Source organism: Ammodytes marinus (assembly GCF_949987685.1).
Source record: "Ammodytes marinus genome assembly, chromosome: 18".
Taxonomy (NCBI): Eukaryota; Metazoa; Chordata; class Actinopteri; order Uranoscopiformes; family Ammodytidae; genus Ammodytes; species Ammodytes marinus.
This window is the reverse complement of record NC_137222.1, coordinates 12,086,315-12,101,346: the sequence shown is the minus strand read 5'-3', so window position 1 is coordinate 12,101,346 and position 15,032 is coordinate 12,086,315. Positions and strand designations below refer to the sequence as shown.

The following is a 15,032-nucleotide window of genomic DNA, read 5'->3' as shown; positions in this document are numbered from 1 at the left end:
TTGGTGGAGAGAATGTCTCCAAAGCAGAGTAGACAACACTGGTTAAGAAAGGCAGAGCCGCTCCGAGACACACGATGTGTTCGTATAGATAGCGACTATATTAAACCTAGCTGTTACCTCTCCGTGAACCAACACCCCTTTAAAGCCACAGTAGCCATACATAAAAATCCATGCAGACGCAAACACCTATATTCTCCACTCACTCTACATGCATAAAAGTAGCCTATAGGCTAGTCTATAAAACAAATTGTGCAGTTATTGTTCTTCCTAACTTATTTTAGGAAGAACAATATCACATGTGGATAGTATTCATGCTTCATAAGAAAAACACTTTAAGTCACATAAAATCTGATCCCCCCAGAAGTGTAACTCATGATAATAAAAAGCAAATGAGCCCCATGTCTCTCTCAGGGACTTATTCAATTAATACATAAGGAACACTTTAACATAATGGATTTATCAGACAACCATCCCACAATATGTTGCTCGTCATTAAAATTACAATTAGGTAGCATTAAAACAATTAAATTAATATATATGCAGTGTTGCAGTCAGGCTTCATGTTTCTACACTAAAATGACAAAAAAAAATTACATTTACTACAAACTACAACATTGTATTGTGTAAAACACTTGATGTCCATATTTTTACATCTTACCTTGTACAACCTGCTTTGGCAGTACTTCATTATGGTCATGCCCTGCCCCATAAAGTAAATTTGATGATAAACAAATCATTTTAATATGATGGCCTATGAAGTTGGTACAAGCATGAAATAAATGCATTTTTGGTCAAATTGAAACTAATGTAACTGCCATTCTTTCAGTGTGGGTGGTTAAGCAGCTGGATACATCTTTTAGAAAAAAAATTATATTATCAGCTAAATGCACTTAGATATTAAAGGAAAATGTGGCAATTTTTTTGCAGAAAGTTCCCTTTTAGAGTGTTAAACTCATATAGGCTATTATTATTACTGATGCATGTTTGAGCAGCATAGCTGGTGATTGGGAACACATTCTGGCACACTAGTCTAGGTAAAATATTTTTGGATATTTAATATTTAATAATGTCTAATTTTTATCAGATGATAAAATCTCATAAAACGTCAGTCTACAAAGTAGCTATCATAGAACATAGTAAAAATACAAAAATTCCCTTTGAAATAAGATAGTTTAAAGTTGCATAAACTAATGTGAAAATTATTCACAAAGTGGCTGCCTACCTCGAAATTGAGGTGAATCTAGTCCTACTTTCCACCACTGGAGGAGAGATGCTGGTGAAATGTTACTTGTGAATTAGTCTCGAATCTTGGAATCTTAGCCAACACCATTTTAATCTAGGCTGTTTAAATACTTTAATTCCATAGGCTAGCAAACATAAACAATATCCAAATACAGTAGGCCTACTACACACACTCGTACATATAGGCTCTAATAGCTATATAACATGGGCTGTTGAACGATGCATGGTCGCCTAGGATACTCCATAGACATCAGAGGAAACAAGGAAGGATTGGAAGCAGACAAGGAGGCACGGGGAGGAGGCTGTGAGTGGGACAACGCTTTGTTCAACAGTAGGGGAGGGGAGACGAGCACAGCCAGATTCGTTTAATACAATCTGCTCGGGCGGGCAACTCTGCCTTAACCTTTGTCCAGCTGTGTTGTAGCGTATCTTCCAATACATTCGTCTTTTCTTGGACTCCTGTGGATTTCTATCGAGAGATGTCAAAGCGAGTACGAAGCAGAGAGGTCTGCGCTGATTGCAGTGCTCCGGGTATGATGTCAAACCGAGCTAGCGTTAGCTGCCTAGCTAACCCTGGCTAGCCCCCCATTACAACTTACGTCCAGTTTGCTAACCCAGTCAACGTTACCATACGAAGATAACCACTTAAACATTAGCTTCATGGCTAGGTTTTATGGCTGTGTATTTCATTGTAGCTTAAACAATTGTTCCAATATGTCGCGTGCGTGACTTGTCTGGTTATTGCTAACTTGCCTTATTTTGAAACTGCTTTATTTTTTTTCTAGTCGTCAAACGTTAACCTCTCGTTACATTAAATCAGATATATTAGTTTTGGTGGCCAACTCGTTAACACTTACATGATAGATACTTAATTAATGTGATTGCTTGTAAGGGATTGTGATTTCGGATGTGTCGGAGACATTAGGAAGCAAGTCACCCCGGAGTGTTATTTGTTGCTGCCAGTGAGGGAGTATCCTCGTTTGGCTAGAAACGATTATTGTTTACCTTAAATGCCTAATAATATCGAGTGCAAGATAACTTTATTAATCGACCTGACGTCAGACATGTAGGTTTACTAACATTTTGTATCTTCTCCCAGAGCCACGCTGGGCCTCTGTTAATAGGGGTGTGTTGATCTGCGATGAGTGCTGCAGCATCCATCGAGGTCTGGGGCGACACAGCTCTCAAGTCCGACATCTGACTCACTCTCAATGGCCGTCCACCCAACTACAGGTGAGGGGATAAGGGGGAAACAACCTCTCTTTATATAGTACAGTGGTTGCAGCATCATAGGCATCATGTTTCTAGAGGACAAATGGATTCTGGTAAACTTTTATATAGTTTCATGTTGTTGTTTTTTAAAGATGATCCAGACACTGTATGGCAATGGGGCAAATTCCATATGGGAGCACAGCCTTTTGGACCCTTCCTCTTCAGGGAGCGGGAAGCGCAAGGCGAACCCCCAGGACAGAGTTCAGTAAGTGCTCTTAAGGATTTTCATGTGTCAGACTCAGTGCTTCATGCTGTCATGCTTGTTTGCACTTTGACATAAAGCTCTATTGGCAAAACTGATCTTTTTTGAAGTTAAGGTCAGTGAACATGCATAATTGCTTGGCCCTCTGCACCGCGAAGATGACTCATGACTTGGTTAGTCTCCACTTCAGTAACCTTAAAGAATGGAGTGACTTGATCTTGCAGATGTGTAATAATCACAATGTAGGATATAACAATGTAACTAATAAGACAAAACAAAATGAGAGATGTGGTGAAGTCACCAACACCCGCTGCCAGGTGTAAACACTGTGTCGCTCTGGTGTCTGGCTGTTGGAGTGAAGATAAACAGCCTCATGTAAACACTGCCTCTTGGAGCAAATGCATTCAATCACCAAACGCCAGACAGAAACATACAGAGATGTACACACCATATAAAGGGGTAGTTATCCTCAAAGCCTAATGAAAAAGATGGGCGCTATTTTAAAGGGAACTTTCTCAGGTGAGCAGGATCCTTTTGAAGAACTCAGGAACTAAACCTGCATTTAAACTGGAGAACAGCATTGGTGTGTGTGTGTGTGGGGGGGGGAGGGTTGTACTTTCTGATTGTTGAGATGGGGATCTATCCGGTTGACTGCAGCTGCGTCGACTTCCTCCATTCACAAAACAAGGAAGTATGTTGGTATTGATATTAGCGCATGGGGTCAAGTTTTCTTGCTGTCTATTAATGTAACAGTTGTTGTTGACTTCCGCAATAGTGTTGTATACTGTGCCGTTTCCTATTTGCACAAAGGTCAACAGAGATAAAGCTGGCCATATGAGAGTGGTATAGTGGGTTATTTAGTGGCGGAATTGCTTTGCCACCAATCACATTTTCTACAGTCATCTTTGCCTATATTGTCGGATTTCGGTGTTAGACGCTCACAACTTCCCCAGCTGAGATTTGTTTTGAATGTTGTCTGTTTAAAACATAGCATATACCTGAGTATGTGAAGTGGTAGGCACCTATTAAGAGCAATGATGGTCCAGCTTTTTCCCTGTTCCCTGTTTTTTAACGTAAGCATCTTTTGTTGTTTACCAGTCCGAACAAGACAGAGTTCATCAAGGGCAAGTATCAGATGTTGGCGTACGTCCATCGGATGCCTTGTCGGGAGGATGACAGCGTGACTGCAAAAGACCTCAGCAAGGTGGGCATTTATTTATGGTAAATTCACTACTTTATTAATTAACATTTTTTTTTATGTTTAGAATGATCCATCATTGTCCCATGCAAATCAACGTCTCACAAACCAATGACGTGGTGAAATGTTTTTCCTCTGAGTCCTCAAGCTGCACTCATTTGTTTAATCAAAGCAGAGCAACTTGCCATCTTACCACTTCCTATACATTTCAGAAATGGTGGGGCCTATTTATAGATTGCTATTTGTCAGTCAGTGCTGCTGTGACATAGTGCCACCCACATTTCCTGATGCTGGTCACACTAGGACACTATGATTATCAAATAAAAGAGGGCTATCTGTCGATCTATCTCATAATCAAATTAAAAACCAACTGCTTGTCAATTTCCCTTTCAGCAACTCCATTCCAGTGTTCGGACTGGAAACCTGGAGACCTGCCTAAGACTCTTATCTTTGGGAGCACAGGCCAACTTCTTCCATCCAGTAAGTGCAGTGGAATAGGCAAGAAAACACCTGTCCTTTCGTTTAAGTTGACATAATACTAATGCCTCATCATTGTTTGTGTGAACAGGAGAAAGGAAACACCCCACTACACATAGCGGCAAAAGCAGGACAAATATCGCAGGCTGAACTGTTGGCAGTTTATGGCGCTGACCCCGGAGCTCTGGACTCAAGCGGGAAGACCCCCATCGATTATGCAAAGTAAAACGTTTTTCAACTAAACAGTAGCTTATCTTTTTATGTGTTTTACTAAAGGATGTTTTGGGTATATGCAGTGGGAAGTTTGTACTCACACTATTTAATGTAAGTAGCATGTTATGTTTTTAAAGATGCGACACAATATGGAACTATTTTTGTTTGTTTGTTTTGAAGCATTGAAGATTAATATTTAGTCAAGTTAACCGGAAACTGCAAATGACCTGTAGTGTGTCTGCATGCATTGCTTTAACAGTCACAGCCCAGCTCACTGGTAGATGTGCTACAGGAAATGATACACATCCTTTAGTGATGAAACATGTTCACAGAATCGTGTGTGTGTGTGTGTGTGTGTGTGTGTGTGTGTGTGTGTGTGTGTGTGTGTGTGTGTGTGTGTGTGTGTGTGTGTGTGTGTGTGTGTGTGTGTGTGTGTGTGTGTGTGTGTGTGTGTGTGTGTGTGTGTGTGTGTGTGTGTGTGTGTGTGTGTGTAAAAACTGTGTAGTTTTCTACAGCACTTGGCGAGTTATTCAAAGGAGAGTTGCACACAGAATCCCTGTATAGTATTATACTGAGGTCTTAATGAGAAAACGTTGCACATTGTCACTTAAATTAAAAGCGACACAAGGTTAAAAAATAAAAGGTAGAAAAAGTATTGTGAGAAACTAGTGAGCATGCCTTGCACTACAATATGCATTAGACGCAGACCCAGTGGCATACTTTTAGCCTGACTAAATCAATAATATAATCAAGTGTGACTTACTGAGGAAGGGAAAATATATAGCCACAACTCACTCCACTCGAATAGTTTAGCAAAAGAAAGTGATTTGTCCTATGGTCTGTGAGAAAACATATCTTACCAAGCAGATATTATATCATATAGACGGCAAACACATTGCACATAATGAGGTAAAGAATCATTGTTTTACTTTAACCTGAACTTGATGGAAACACGTTCTTACAGAATAATTTCAAGGCATCCGACCTGAGGCATTCTATAGCCTTAGAGCATTGCTAAATTTTCCGAAACATGACCCTTTTTTTTTTAAATTCTTAATCTGTGCAGACAAGCAGGGCATCAGGAGCTGGCAGAGAGGCTAGTGGAGATACAGTATGAACTCACTGACCGGTTAACATTTTACCTTTGTGGTAGAAGACCAGGTAAGCAGCATGGGCATCAAGCATAAGTTGATTCATGGCATTTGAGAGCTCATGTATTTTTTTTGTTCTTATTTTCTATTGTAATTGCTCTTTATCATGTCCTTTCTTGTGTTGTAGATCACAGAAACGGGCAACACTTCATCATTCCACAGATGGCAGACAGGTAAAAGCTACTTTTTAAGTCCTATAAGAAATTGTGTTGTGATCTCTTGTTTGTTCCGAATAGAGTGATAGACATTGATAAAAAAAATCATAATAATCTTCTATCTTCCTATAATGCATTCTTTTGATGGATTAGAAATAAGTAAGTATGTTAGTTTTTTTCTCTTCAAATGTGTGGAGTTTTGTTAGCAGAAGATGTATCAATTTAAATTGTTTTCATCCAAAGCAGCCTGGATTTGTCAGAGTTTGCAAAAGCTGCAAAGAAGAAGCTCCAGTCGGTGAGACAATTATTCAAATCTTTTTTTTAGATTTGATTTAAGATCCGAAAAGTGTTGTCTTTTTTAGTAGCTGTTCAATTAAACCAGTTCTGCTTTCTTTTGTTCCAGCTAAGTAATCATCAATTTGAAGAGCTTGCCATGGACGTTTATGATGAAGTGGACAGGAGAGAAACAGATGCAGGTAAAAATTCCAAGCATTGTAAAACGATACAATATATAATACTTTCTATGCCTGTATTTTAACTTGAGCCTAATCCTTTCCGCCCCCCCCCTAGTATGGTTGGCCACTCAGAACCACAGCACACTCGTAACAGACACCACAGTTGTGCCTTTCCTCCCTGTCAATCCAGAGTATTCCTCTACCAGAAACCAGGCAAGTGATTCATTAAACCAGTGTTGCCCCCTGTTTAAACTTCAATTTGACATGTGCAAACTGAATTTAACAGTGCTGTCAAATTTTCTCCTTTTTGTTACATTTGTTGCCTTAGGGACGTCAAAAGTTGGCAAGGTTTAGTGCTCATGAATTTGCCACCTTGGTCATCGATATTCTTACCGACGCTAAACGACGGCAGTGGGGTAATTCCTGCGAAAGTCCCAAAGGTACAGATGTTTTTTAAATCTTTTTTTAACATAACTTGTATTTCCTTTCTATCGTACTTTTGTTTGGGACTTCATTTATGTTTATATAGCAGTAAATGTGACCATTAACATAAAAACAGGACAGGGGAAAATGGAGTGTAGATCAACCAGAAACTGGAAGTTTTGAAAATGTTCTAATGTTCATGGATTGGGCCTTCAAAGATGTTATCTATAAGATGACCATCCAGGTTATTGTCTGTTAAGTCCCTATCTATCAAAGTCTGAAGTACAATTGAACGCAGCATGCATGCCTGGGTGAATGTTTGTCACTGCCGAGTCTCGACAACGTAACTCAAAAGTAAATACGGCAGATTACAGCTTTAATTTAAAAAGAATCGGCCATTCTGTATCACAGCAAACCACATCACAGCTGGTCTCTCCCTTGTGCACACTCAAGAAGAGTTGTTAAGGGCAATAAAGGAGGAGCAAGCTCTGCCTTTTTGGATTCTATAAACAGAAAATATAAAATGTGTTCCTGGGCTACATCTGATTTATACAGCTGCCTGTAGCCAGCGGGGTTTGTTTTGATCTGCTAATGCTGTGTTCTGGCACTCTGCCTTCAGAGAATGTGGAGCTCATCCTCCAGGGAATAAACAGTCGCCATAACAGCGAGATCCAGGACAATGACCAGCCAGATTACGACAGCGTGGCATCGGATGAAGACCCAGTCCAAGAGGCCACCTGTGGGGACAGCTGCAATGATAGAAGGACTAAGGTTGGTTTGTTTTTTGATGCAATCTGCTACTTTTCAAGAGGTTTCACTTCCATCTTGCTTTTACTTTTACCAACCGATCAAATGTATCTTCTTCTCCCACGTTCTGCCGCAGAGCTCCGAGTCATCTGACCTCTCCGACGGCCCAATCACAGTGCAGGAATTTCTGGAGGTGAAGACCGCCCTCACCGCGTCAGAAGCCAAGATACAACAGCTCCTTAAAGTCAACTGTCACCTCGGTGAAGAGTTGCGGTTGATGCAAACCAAGGTCGGTAAATTCACTTTTAACTCATGAGCAAAGTGTTTGTACTGTTTTGCTTGAAGGAATGTGCTGAAATTTAAAATGCCCTCAGTGTTTGACCTCCACCTTAACAAGCTGGTAGTGCATATTAATATTTCAAGATCTAGGATTAGGGGTAATTTTCCACTGGATGTACGTTTTTACATCCTCTCCGTTACTCGCTAAACAGATAAACTGTTAATTAACAGTGTCGGTGGCATTTCTTCTACTCCTAAATCGAGAACACAGTTGGTGTCAAAATCTTAGTCAGTGTGTCGAACACATACTCTGCCTCCAGACACACTTAATAAGTTGATTTCAGACATTGGTTATTTATGTTGGGGGTGTGCCTGTTTGAATATGTCAGACATAGCCTCTTCCCTATTTAAATTTATATAGTGTATGAATTATACAGTGTATGAATTTTAAGTTGCATGAAGGCGAGATTTTTGACTTACAAAATGGAAGAGAATATCATCCTTGCTCAAAACTTGTCATACTTTCTATTAAAAAATGATCACTGCTAGTGTAACAAATGGCTGCTATGTTTTTGAAGTAAAAATGTATGTGGTAATGAAAAACAATCCCCAGACTTTCTCTGCCAAGTGTTGAGTGAAACCGCAAAAGAGAACCCTAGTCACAGATGTCAGAAGAGCAAAGTAGTAATCAACAAATAAGAGCCCCAGAGGAGATTTTGAATCATGTTTAAGTGATTAGAGATTGAGTTTGGTCAACATTACAAAAATGTCAATAAATCAGATCATTGACACCTTCAGAAGGCATGTAGCAAGCATTAGCACCACACAACCAATCTATATATAGTCTTATTCCAGGCAGCATGTCATTTCTTATTTCTTTGGTTCCTTTTTCCTAAGTAGAAGTACCAAAAAGTAGACATGCCACTTGGACCCAGTGGTTTTAAAATGCATGTTTTATTCAGTTCCCTTTTGATAAAGTTTTAAAGATATCCTCCATTACTAAGATTTTTCTGCCACACTTTTTTTTCTTACAGAAACTAGTTTTATGACATGTATTATATGCGTCTCCTGAGATGCATGAAGTAAGTGTAAATGGTGTCATAGTCCATTGCAAAAAAACAAACAAACTACAGTACCATTGTTTACTTTATCTTACATCCCAAAAGTAAATTTAGACTTGATAATTATTTACATAATAACATGGACTCTTAAGTGTTGAACTAAAAGCTTAGCAAGTCATGCATCCCATTGCACTGTTGTGTAAATAAGGGCGACCACTTGTGCAGCATTTTCACATGGGTGTCATACTTCAGCAGTTGCTGTGTCAGCATTTTACATGTGAAAGAATCAAGCCTTTTTGTTATGAGAAATGTTTTTGAAGAGACACCAAAAACATAAAGAGTGTTGACGAGGAGGAACTTGACACAGAGGGATTGCTGTCCTGCAGCATAGCTTAGCTCTATTGTGCTTTATTATTTATGTCTGGCCGAGCTTTTGTAAGGAGATCGTCCCCCCCAGCTAGAAGGGGAATTGAAAGATGTTTTTGGTTCTCTTCCAGCTCACCTCCCTGCAGTCTGAAAACACGACACTGCGACAACCGCACCCCCAGGGGCCCTTCGGTCGGCAAGCCCCCCGCGGAGGTCGCGCCATGTCCATGTACGAGACGGGCTCTACCCCGAGGCAGTACCCCAACCGGGTCGAGACGGCTCGGCATGAGGACGGAGTCGTTTTACAACCTTTCCCCACCAATGTAAGCACAGAAAGCACCACAGATTATCCTGCTGGATTGTCCTCACAAGACAAAATGATGATGATGATGCCTGGCTTGGGACTGGTGTTTGGTGTTTTCATTCATTCAGTTCATTGGTTCATTGCATCTCAGTAGAGTATGCTCAACTTGGTTTGACCCCTTTCCAGATTGGGAGGGGTCCTTTGGGGACGGCCGCTTCCTCCCTCCCTACCTTCCCCTCTTCCCTGTCCTGGTCGTGGGATGAGAGATCTCGAAGGGTTAAGTACTGAAGTTCCCCTCGGTTCAGAGGCAGCCCCCCAGGGGAAGACGGTGAAAACTGTCCCCTCCCCACTGCTTGACCCCACAGTCTTCTCTCTCCTGACCTGTCTTTTAAAAACTGCTCTTTTATCAGTATGGCCTGCCTGCCTGCCTGCACCACAGTGCCTCTGCTTCAGTTCAGCTATCTGAACAACTCCCAGCTTTTTTCATCCACAGGGAACCTCAACCTGAGCTGCTTCAGCTCAAGTCACCATCAGAAGTGATTATAAAACAGTGAAAGCTTGCTCCAACGATAGACAGCAAAGTCTTATATTCATATACAATTACAATGTGTTCATTAGTCATAGGCCACAGTTTACATTAGGATTTCTTGGCATCTACTAATTGCATCCACTGCAGTACGCACTGTTACACCCCAACGACCCGGTTGTATATTTCCTGTCTTTTTTCTCTTCATCTGCTTTTAAAACCAAGTGTCTGATAGTGTGAACATGGGTTTGATTTCAGAAATGCATGATTCTGATTCGTATGTGCCACTGCCTACAGTTGGCCATCATATCATATCATATAATGCATTTAAGTGATGGTGATTCTCTGATGTCTCTATAGGGCTGCAGTCTGGAGGGACAGAGTATCATGCTGGAGAACGATTACGACACTACGCCCAACTCAGAACTGGAGGAGACTGGGTAACGACATCTGTGTTAACTTTTAAACCCCCACCCCCATCCTGTGCAAAAATAGCCCTGACTGACTGATAAATACTAGATTTTAAGACGGTTTTCACTGAAGTATTTAAAATATTTGCAAATAGATGGAGTAAGAAATGCCTTGAATGAACTTTGAAGTTCAATGTGTCCTGGTGCTAGCAGTGATTACATCATAGTGACATCGTTACAAAAGCTTCCAGAGTTTCAAAGGTCACATGCAGAGTGAGGAGGAAGCATTGATTTTGACCGACGTTAAGAATTAGTCCTAAACCGGAACAGTTTGCTTGCACACAACTAAGTTAACATATCAGAACTGAGGGCAATCTAACATAGGCTACTAGTTGCAAAAAAAGTCAAGATGTGAGCAAGATGCCAAGTAGCATTGAACGTTCCATCTACGTCTGGTTGTTCTTTTGCCCTTAAGATACATGTAGGGCTGTTTATAGTCACTGCGATCAGCTAATTGTTGACTAGCTAGCTATAAATTAATAGATCCAGTTAAAAATAAATTGGAAAATCCTTATTTCAAATGGAACCACTTTTGTAATGAACTGGAATACCACCTGCTATTTCCACCTTTTATTTTTTTCAAATTTCTTTGTTAATATTTAAAATATTGTGTCTTTATGGGGATCCACTACATGTAGTAGTAAGCCGAAATAACATATTTTATTGCTTTCATATGTAGCAGCCCTCTTCCAGCCTGTGAAGCAGTGGAGCTGGGGGAGGAGGGGGAGGAGGACGCCACCCTGCCATGCACAGAGGACGTCATCTGTAAGACGGAGCAGATCACTAAGAACATACAGGAGCTCCTCAGAGCTGCCCAGGGAACCAAGCACGAAAGGTATTTCATTATTATATTATAATGAATGAATAATATTAGCATTTTAAAAAGTATAAAATTATCTTTATTTATTTATATTTCACTCCTGAAATTTCCTTTTTCCCATGCAGTTTCATCCTCTATCTTGCTGCTTTTCATTCATTTCTAGTCTGACTTGGAAAGGAAATTGCAGTAATATTAAACCAGCAGTAATCTGGTCCCAAACAACAGTATTGAGAGCCATTCATTTTGAGCACAATAGTCCTCTGTCCTTGTGTCTTAGAAACTGTGTGTCTGCGGAGAGTAGCCCTTATTTCTTTAAAACGCAGCTGACAGTAAACACACACATGATCACATATTCCCCTGAGACCTACCAAATGCAAAGCCATGTATTATTTTCTTTTTTAAATATATGTATATAAATAGTTAGTTAGTCATTAGTTTAATTACTTTTTTTTTAAATGATCGTGAGAGAGATATTAACCATTTTTCTTCATTACAGTTTTTTCTCTAGTTTTAATATTTTGAAATGTGGACTGAACTAGTGTTGAACTAAAAGTGTCACACACATACACACACATAAAGTTTATTATGAGGTATTCAAAATAATGTAAGTTTGGGAGAAATATTTTAGCTGACTTGGCTTGATGTGTTTGTTGGCTTGACTGTGCAAATATTTTATTATTAATAAGAAACTAAAGACACCCTACCACTGCTCCAATACAAGCAGCCATAGCTCCATTATTGGCTTCCTTTATTCCGTATTGGTCAAATGGCAAAACAAAACTGCTTTCAGTTTGAGTTTAAGTCAGGATGTTCATGTATTTATCGTTTCGTTTGGTGTCACTGGTCTGTTTTATTTTAAGGCCTCAGCAGTAGTGCTGTCTACTTACCCAGTAGTATATTTGCTCATTGTTTGTGGTTCCATGACACATCTCACCCAAGTTTTATTTCAGGGTTCCTCTGCCATGCCTATGTTTACTGACATAATGAAAATAATAACTTTAAGCATTGGGTTCCTGATCACTCATTCAATCTCCCTCCCCTGCAGCTTCTTGCCTTGTTCAGAAAAGATCTGCATGGCTGTGTCAGAGATGGCCGCCCTGTTTCCCAAGGTAAGATGACACCCAGCAAACAGGTTGCCGTCCCTCCCCCGAACAATTAAGGGATTTGTTGTATGTTTGAGAACAGCCAAAGGGTAATCTAAACTGACTTTTGTTTAGCTTGGTCAGACCCTTTTCATTGTGTTATTTAGTTATTTTATATGTTTATCATTTATTGAATGACTTTATTTTATGTTTACGTGAACATACAACCAGCCCACTGACCACAATGAGGGTTTATTTATGGACGGTGTCATGTCAGGGTCCCTTATCGAGTCTCCCATCATCCCTGCTCCACAGAGGCCGTCCTCGGAGACTGTGCGAGGCTCTCTGTGTCTGCTCACCTCGAGTGCCAGCCGGCTCCGCGGACAGTGCCAGAAGGCCACAGAACACAACCCCTGCCCGTCGGACAACCAGCTGGTCACTCAACAGGTCATCCAGTGCGCCTATGACATTGCCAAAGCTGCCAAGCAACTTGTCACTGTGACAACCAAAGAAAACAACAACTAAAACCAAAGATACACCCAGATACAGTTGCTAATTCGAGCTTAATCAGTGTTAACACCATTTGTCTCTCCCCCGACTATATTAATCAGTGTTAACATATACATTCCTTTTCTTTTTAGAAAGATGCTCCATACAAAAATTACGGATCAAATTACGGCTCAATCCAAACATTTATTTATGTTCTTGTTTTTGTATCATGGTCATATGGCGCAAACAAACAAGATGTTAGAAGATGTTTGACAGAATCTGTTGGTATTCTTTACCTCCCTAAAAGATACCGAACATTTAACCCATGCGATTTCCAAAAATGGCAATGTGTGTGTATATAAAACCCATACAGGACCAATACAGATGAACCTTTAATCTAAACCACTGACATCAGTCCATTTTCCTTTAGACATTAAGCCATTTAAGATGCAACGACAGCATTTCATCTTGAATCATTGTGATGCCACTTGCTTAGAGTTTAAATGTTTGTTTAATAAGCAAACTGTGACCATAAAAAATGAGCACCGTGTAAAGCCAGCTGTACGGAGTGTGTGTGCAAACCTTCATTCCATCCAGCCAATCCAGCACGTGATTTCACTGTTCAGTCCCTCTGCTCTGGTTGAAATGTGTTTATTAGTAAAGTATCAGTAGATTTTGGAGTTATAATGTTACAGCCATACTTCTGCTGTTGTGTGTCAGGTGCTTGAGTGTGTGTGTGTGTGTGTGTGTATGTGCGTGTACGCATAGGTGCAGCCACAGAGATGGCCTCGATGGCCTGTGTGAGATCCATTTTGAATCAATTTTAATAGTATTATGCAAATATATAAGATGTATGTATCCATGTAATTCTTTATCAAAATAACCCAAATGCTATTCTATTTATAAACTGTATGTCATACCTCTTAAGAAAAATACCAATGTTTATTTTCATAAGCTTTTGTTTAACACAATGCTCCTTACAGACTAACTTTTTTTCTGAGGTTTGGGACATCTCAGCCGGCAGGAAGTTATAGACGACTTGTGATATCTGTTTAGTCGGTGTGGTGCTGTTACTCCAGTGTATGCAATGCTGCCTGTGGTCAAATACGTACAGCTGTGGTACAAGTAAATGTGCCCTCAAAGTTGAACCTATTGTAGAACGTGGGTCTAATGTGTCACTCATTGTTGTGAGCCTGACAGGTTGTAAACCATGGGTGGGAAGAGAGCTAGAAAACGCTTAACAAACATTCAATATTGCTCAAGTAGAAGTATAAACAGTCTCACTCCAATGTATCGATAATTTCCAAATTGGGTTCTTAGAAGGCTGCTTTAGGTGCTTCTTAGTTAAGCTCCTGTAGCTAGCTTCCCCCCCCCCCCTCTTGACCTTTCAACTACATCTCACAGTCTAAGAGATTGCTTTTGTTGATTATCTATTTCTTTTTTGTTGATTTATGAATTTGTTTTTATCATCTCTTGTATGGTGGTTTTATGTGATAAACAACCGAGCACACCGTCATTGTGATTGGCTACCAATTACTTTAATTTTGCTTTTACAACTGATGTTATGGTCTCTATTAAAAAAATTAACCTTTTTTTATTATAGTACAATCTATGCTAAATGCATTTTACCAGTGGCTCACATCGAGAAGAGTCACCACTTCAGTAAACTCTTTCTACTATACTGCAGCCTAGCTCAAGTAAACATTAGACACCATAACCTATGGTGTTCATACCAGACCAACAAGTTGGGTCGTTTGGGCAAAACCTCTGAATGTAAAGAATTGAGAAATGTTGCATTTTAATGCTTGTGAGATCAACTTTTAATTTGCAAGGGAACAACAAGTGTTATATCTTCTTAAAATTGTTTTAATAGTTTTGTCTTTAATCTTTTTTTCAAACCAAATAACCTCATTGACTGATATACCAACCCAATTAAGTAACTACACAACTAACTAAATAAATAAAACTGAATGATATACATTTTTAGCTGTATGTGTGATTGTTTTCAGTTTACTTCCACCCCTGGTTTCAACCTTGACATGTAATAAATGCCCTGTAACTTAAAGCCTACCACTGCCTCTGTGGTTGAAAACAATCCCC

General features: G+C 39.9%; 1 protein-coding gene across 3 annotated transcripts; it reads left to right on the top strand.

The window, feature by feature from the left end:
- Positions 1 to 1,588: 1,588 nt before the first annotated feature.
- git2b (G protein-coupled receptor kinase interacting ArfGAP 2b) lies at positions 1,589 to 14,979 on the top strand. Of its 3 annotated transcripts, none has more exons than XM_080046694.1 (20): positions 1,589 to 1,773; positions 2,342 to 2,475; positions 2,607 to 2,719; positions 3,815 to 3,920; positions 4,308 to 4,394; positions 4,483 to 4,613; positions 5,671 to 5,765; positions 5,883 to 5,928; positions 6,157 to 6,205; positions 6,314 to 6,386; positions 6,481 to 6,578; positions 6,694 to 6,805; positions 7,408 to 7,559; positions 7,672 to 7,824; positions 9,373 to 9,564; positions 9,732 to 9,821; positions 10,432 to 10,511; positions 11,221 to 11,376; positions 12,407 to 12,470; positions 12,759 to 14,979. In XM_080046694.1, exons 1-20 carry the CDS (start codon positions 1,722 to 1,724, stop codon positions 12,966 to 12,968), a joined length of 2,193 nt encoding a protein of 730 aa, XP_079902820.1. In that variant the 5' UTR covers positions 1,589 to 1,721; the 3' UTR covers positions 12,969 to 14,979. The 3 variants fall into 3 exon arrangements, with proteins under 3 accessions (XP_079902820.1, XP_079902819.1, XP_079902821.1); XM_080046693.1 differs by having other exon boundaries at positions 6,154 to 6,205; XM_080046695.1 differs by lacking the exon at positions 9,732 to 9,821 and having other exon boundaries at positions 6,154 to 6,205.
- The last annotated feature ends 53 nt before the right edge of the window (positions 14,980 to 15,032 follow it).

Excerpts from the sequence above, each read along its gene's own strand:
- git2b (XM_080046693.1), top strand. The coding sequence starts at position 1,722 with ATGTCAAAGCGAGTACGAAGCAGAGAGGTCTGCGCTGATTGCAGTGCT. Across the intron at positions 2,476-2,606 it reads GGCCGTCCACCCAACTACAG|ATGATCCAGACACTGTATGG; the intron begins GTGAGGGGATAA and ends TGTTTTTTAAAG. Across the intron at positions 12,471-12,758 it reads TGGCCGCCCTGTTTCCCAAG|AGGCCGTCCTCGGAGACTGT; the intron begins GTAAGATGACAC and ends CCTGCTCCACAG.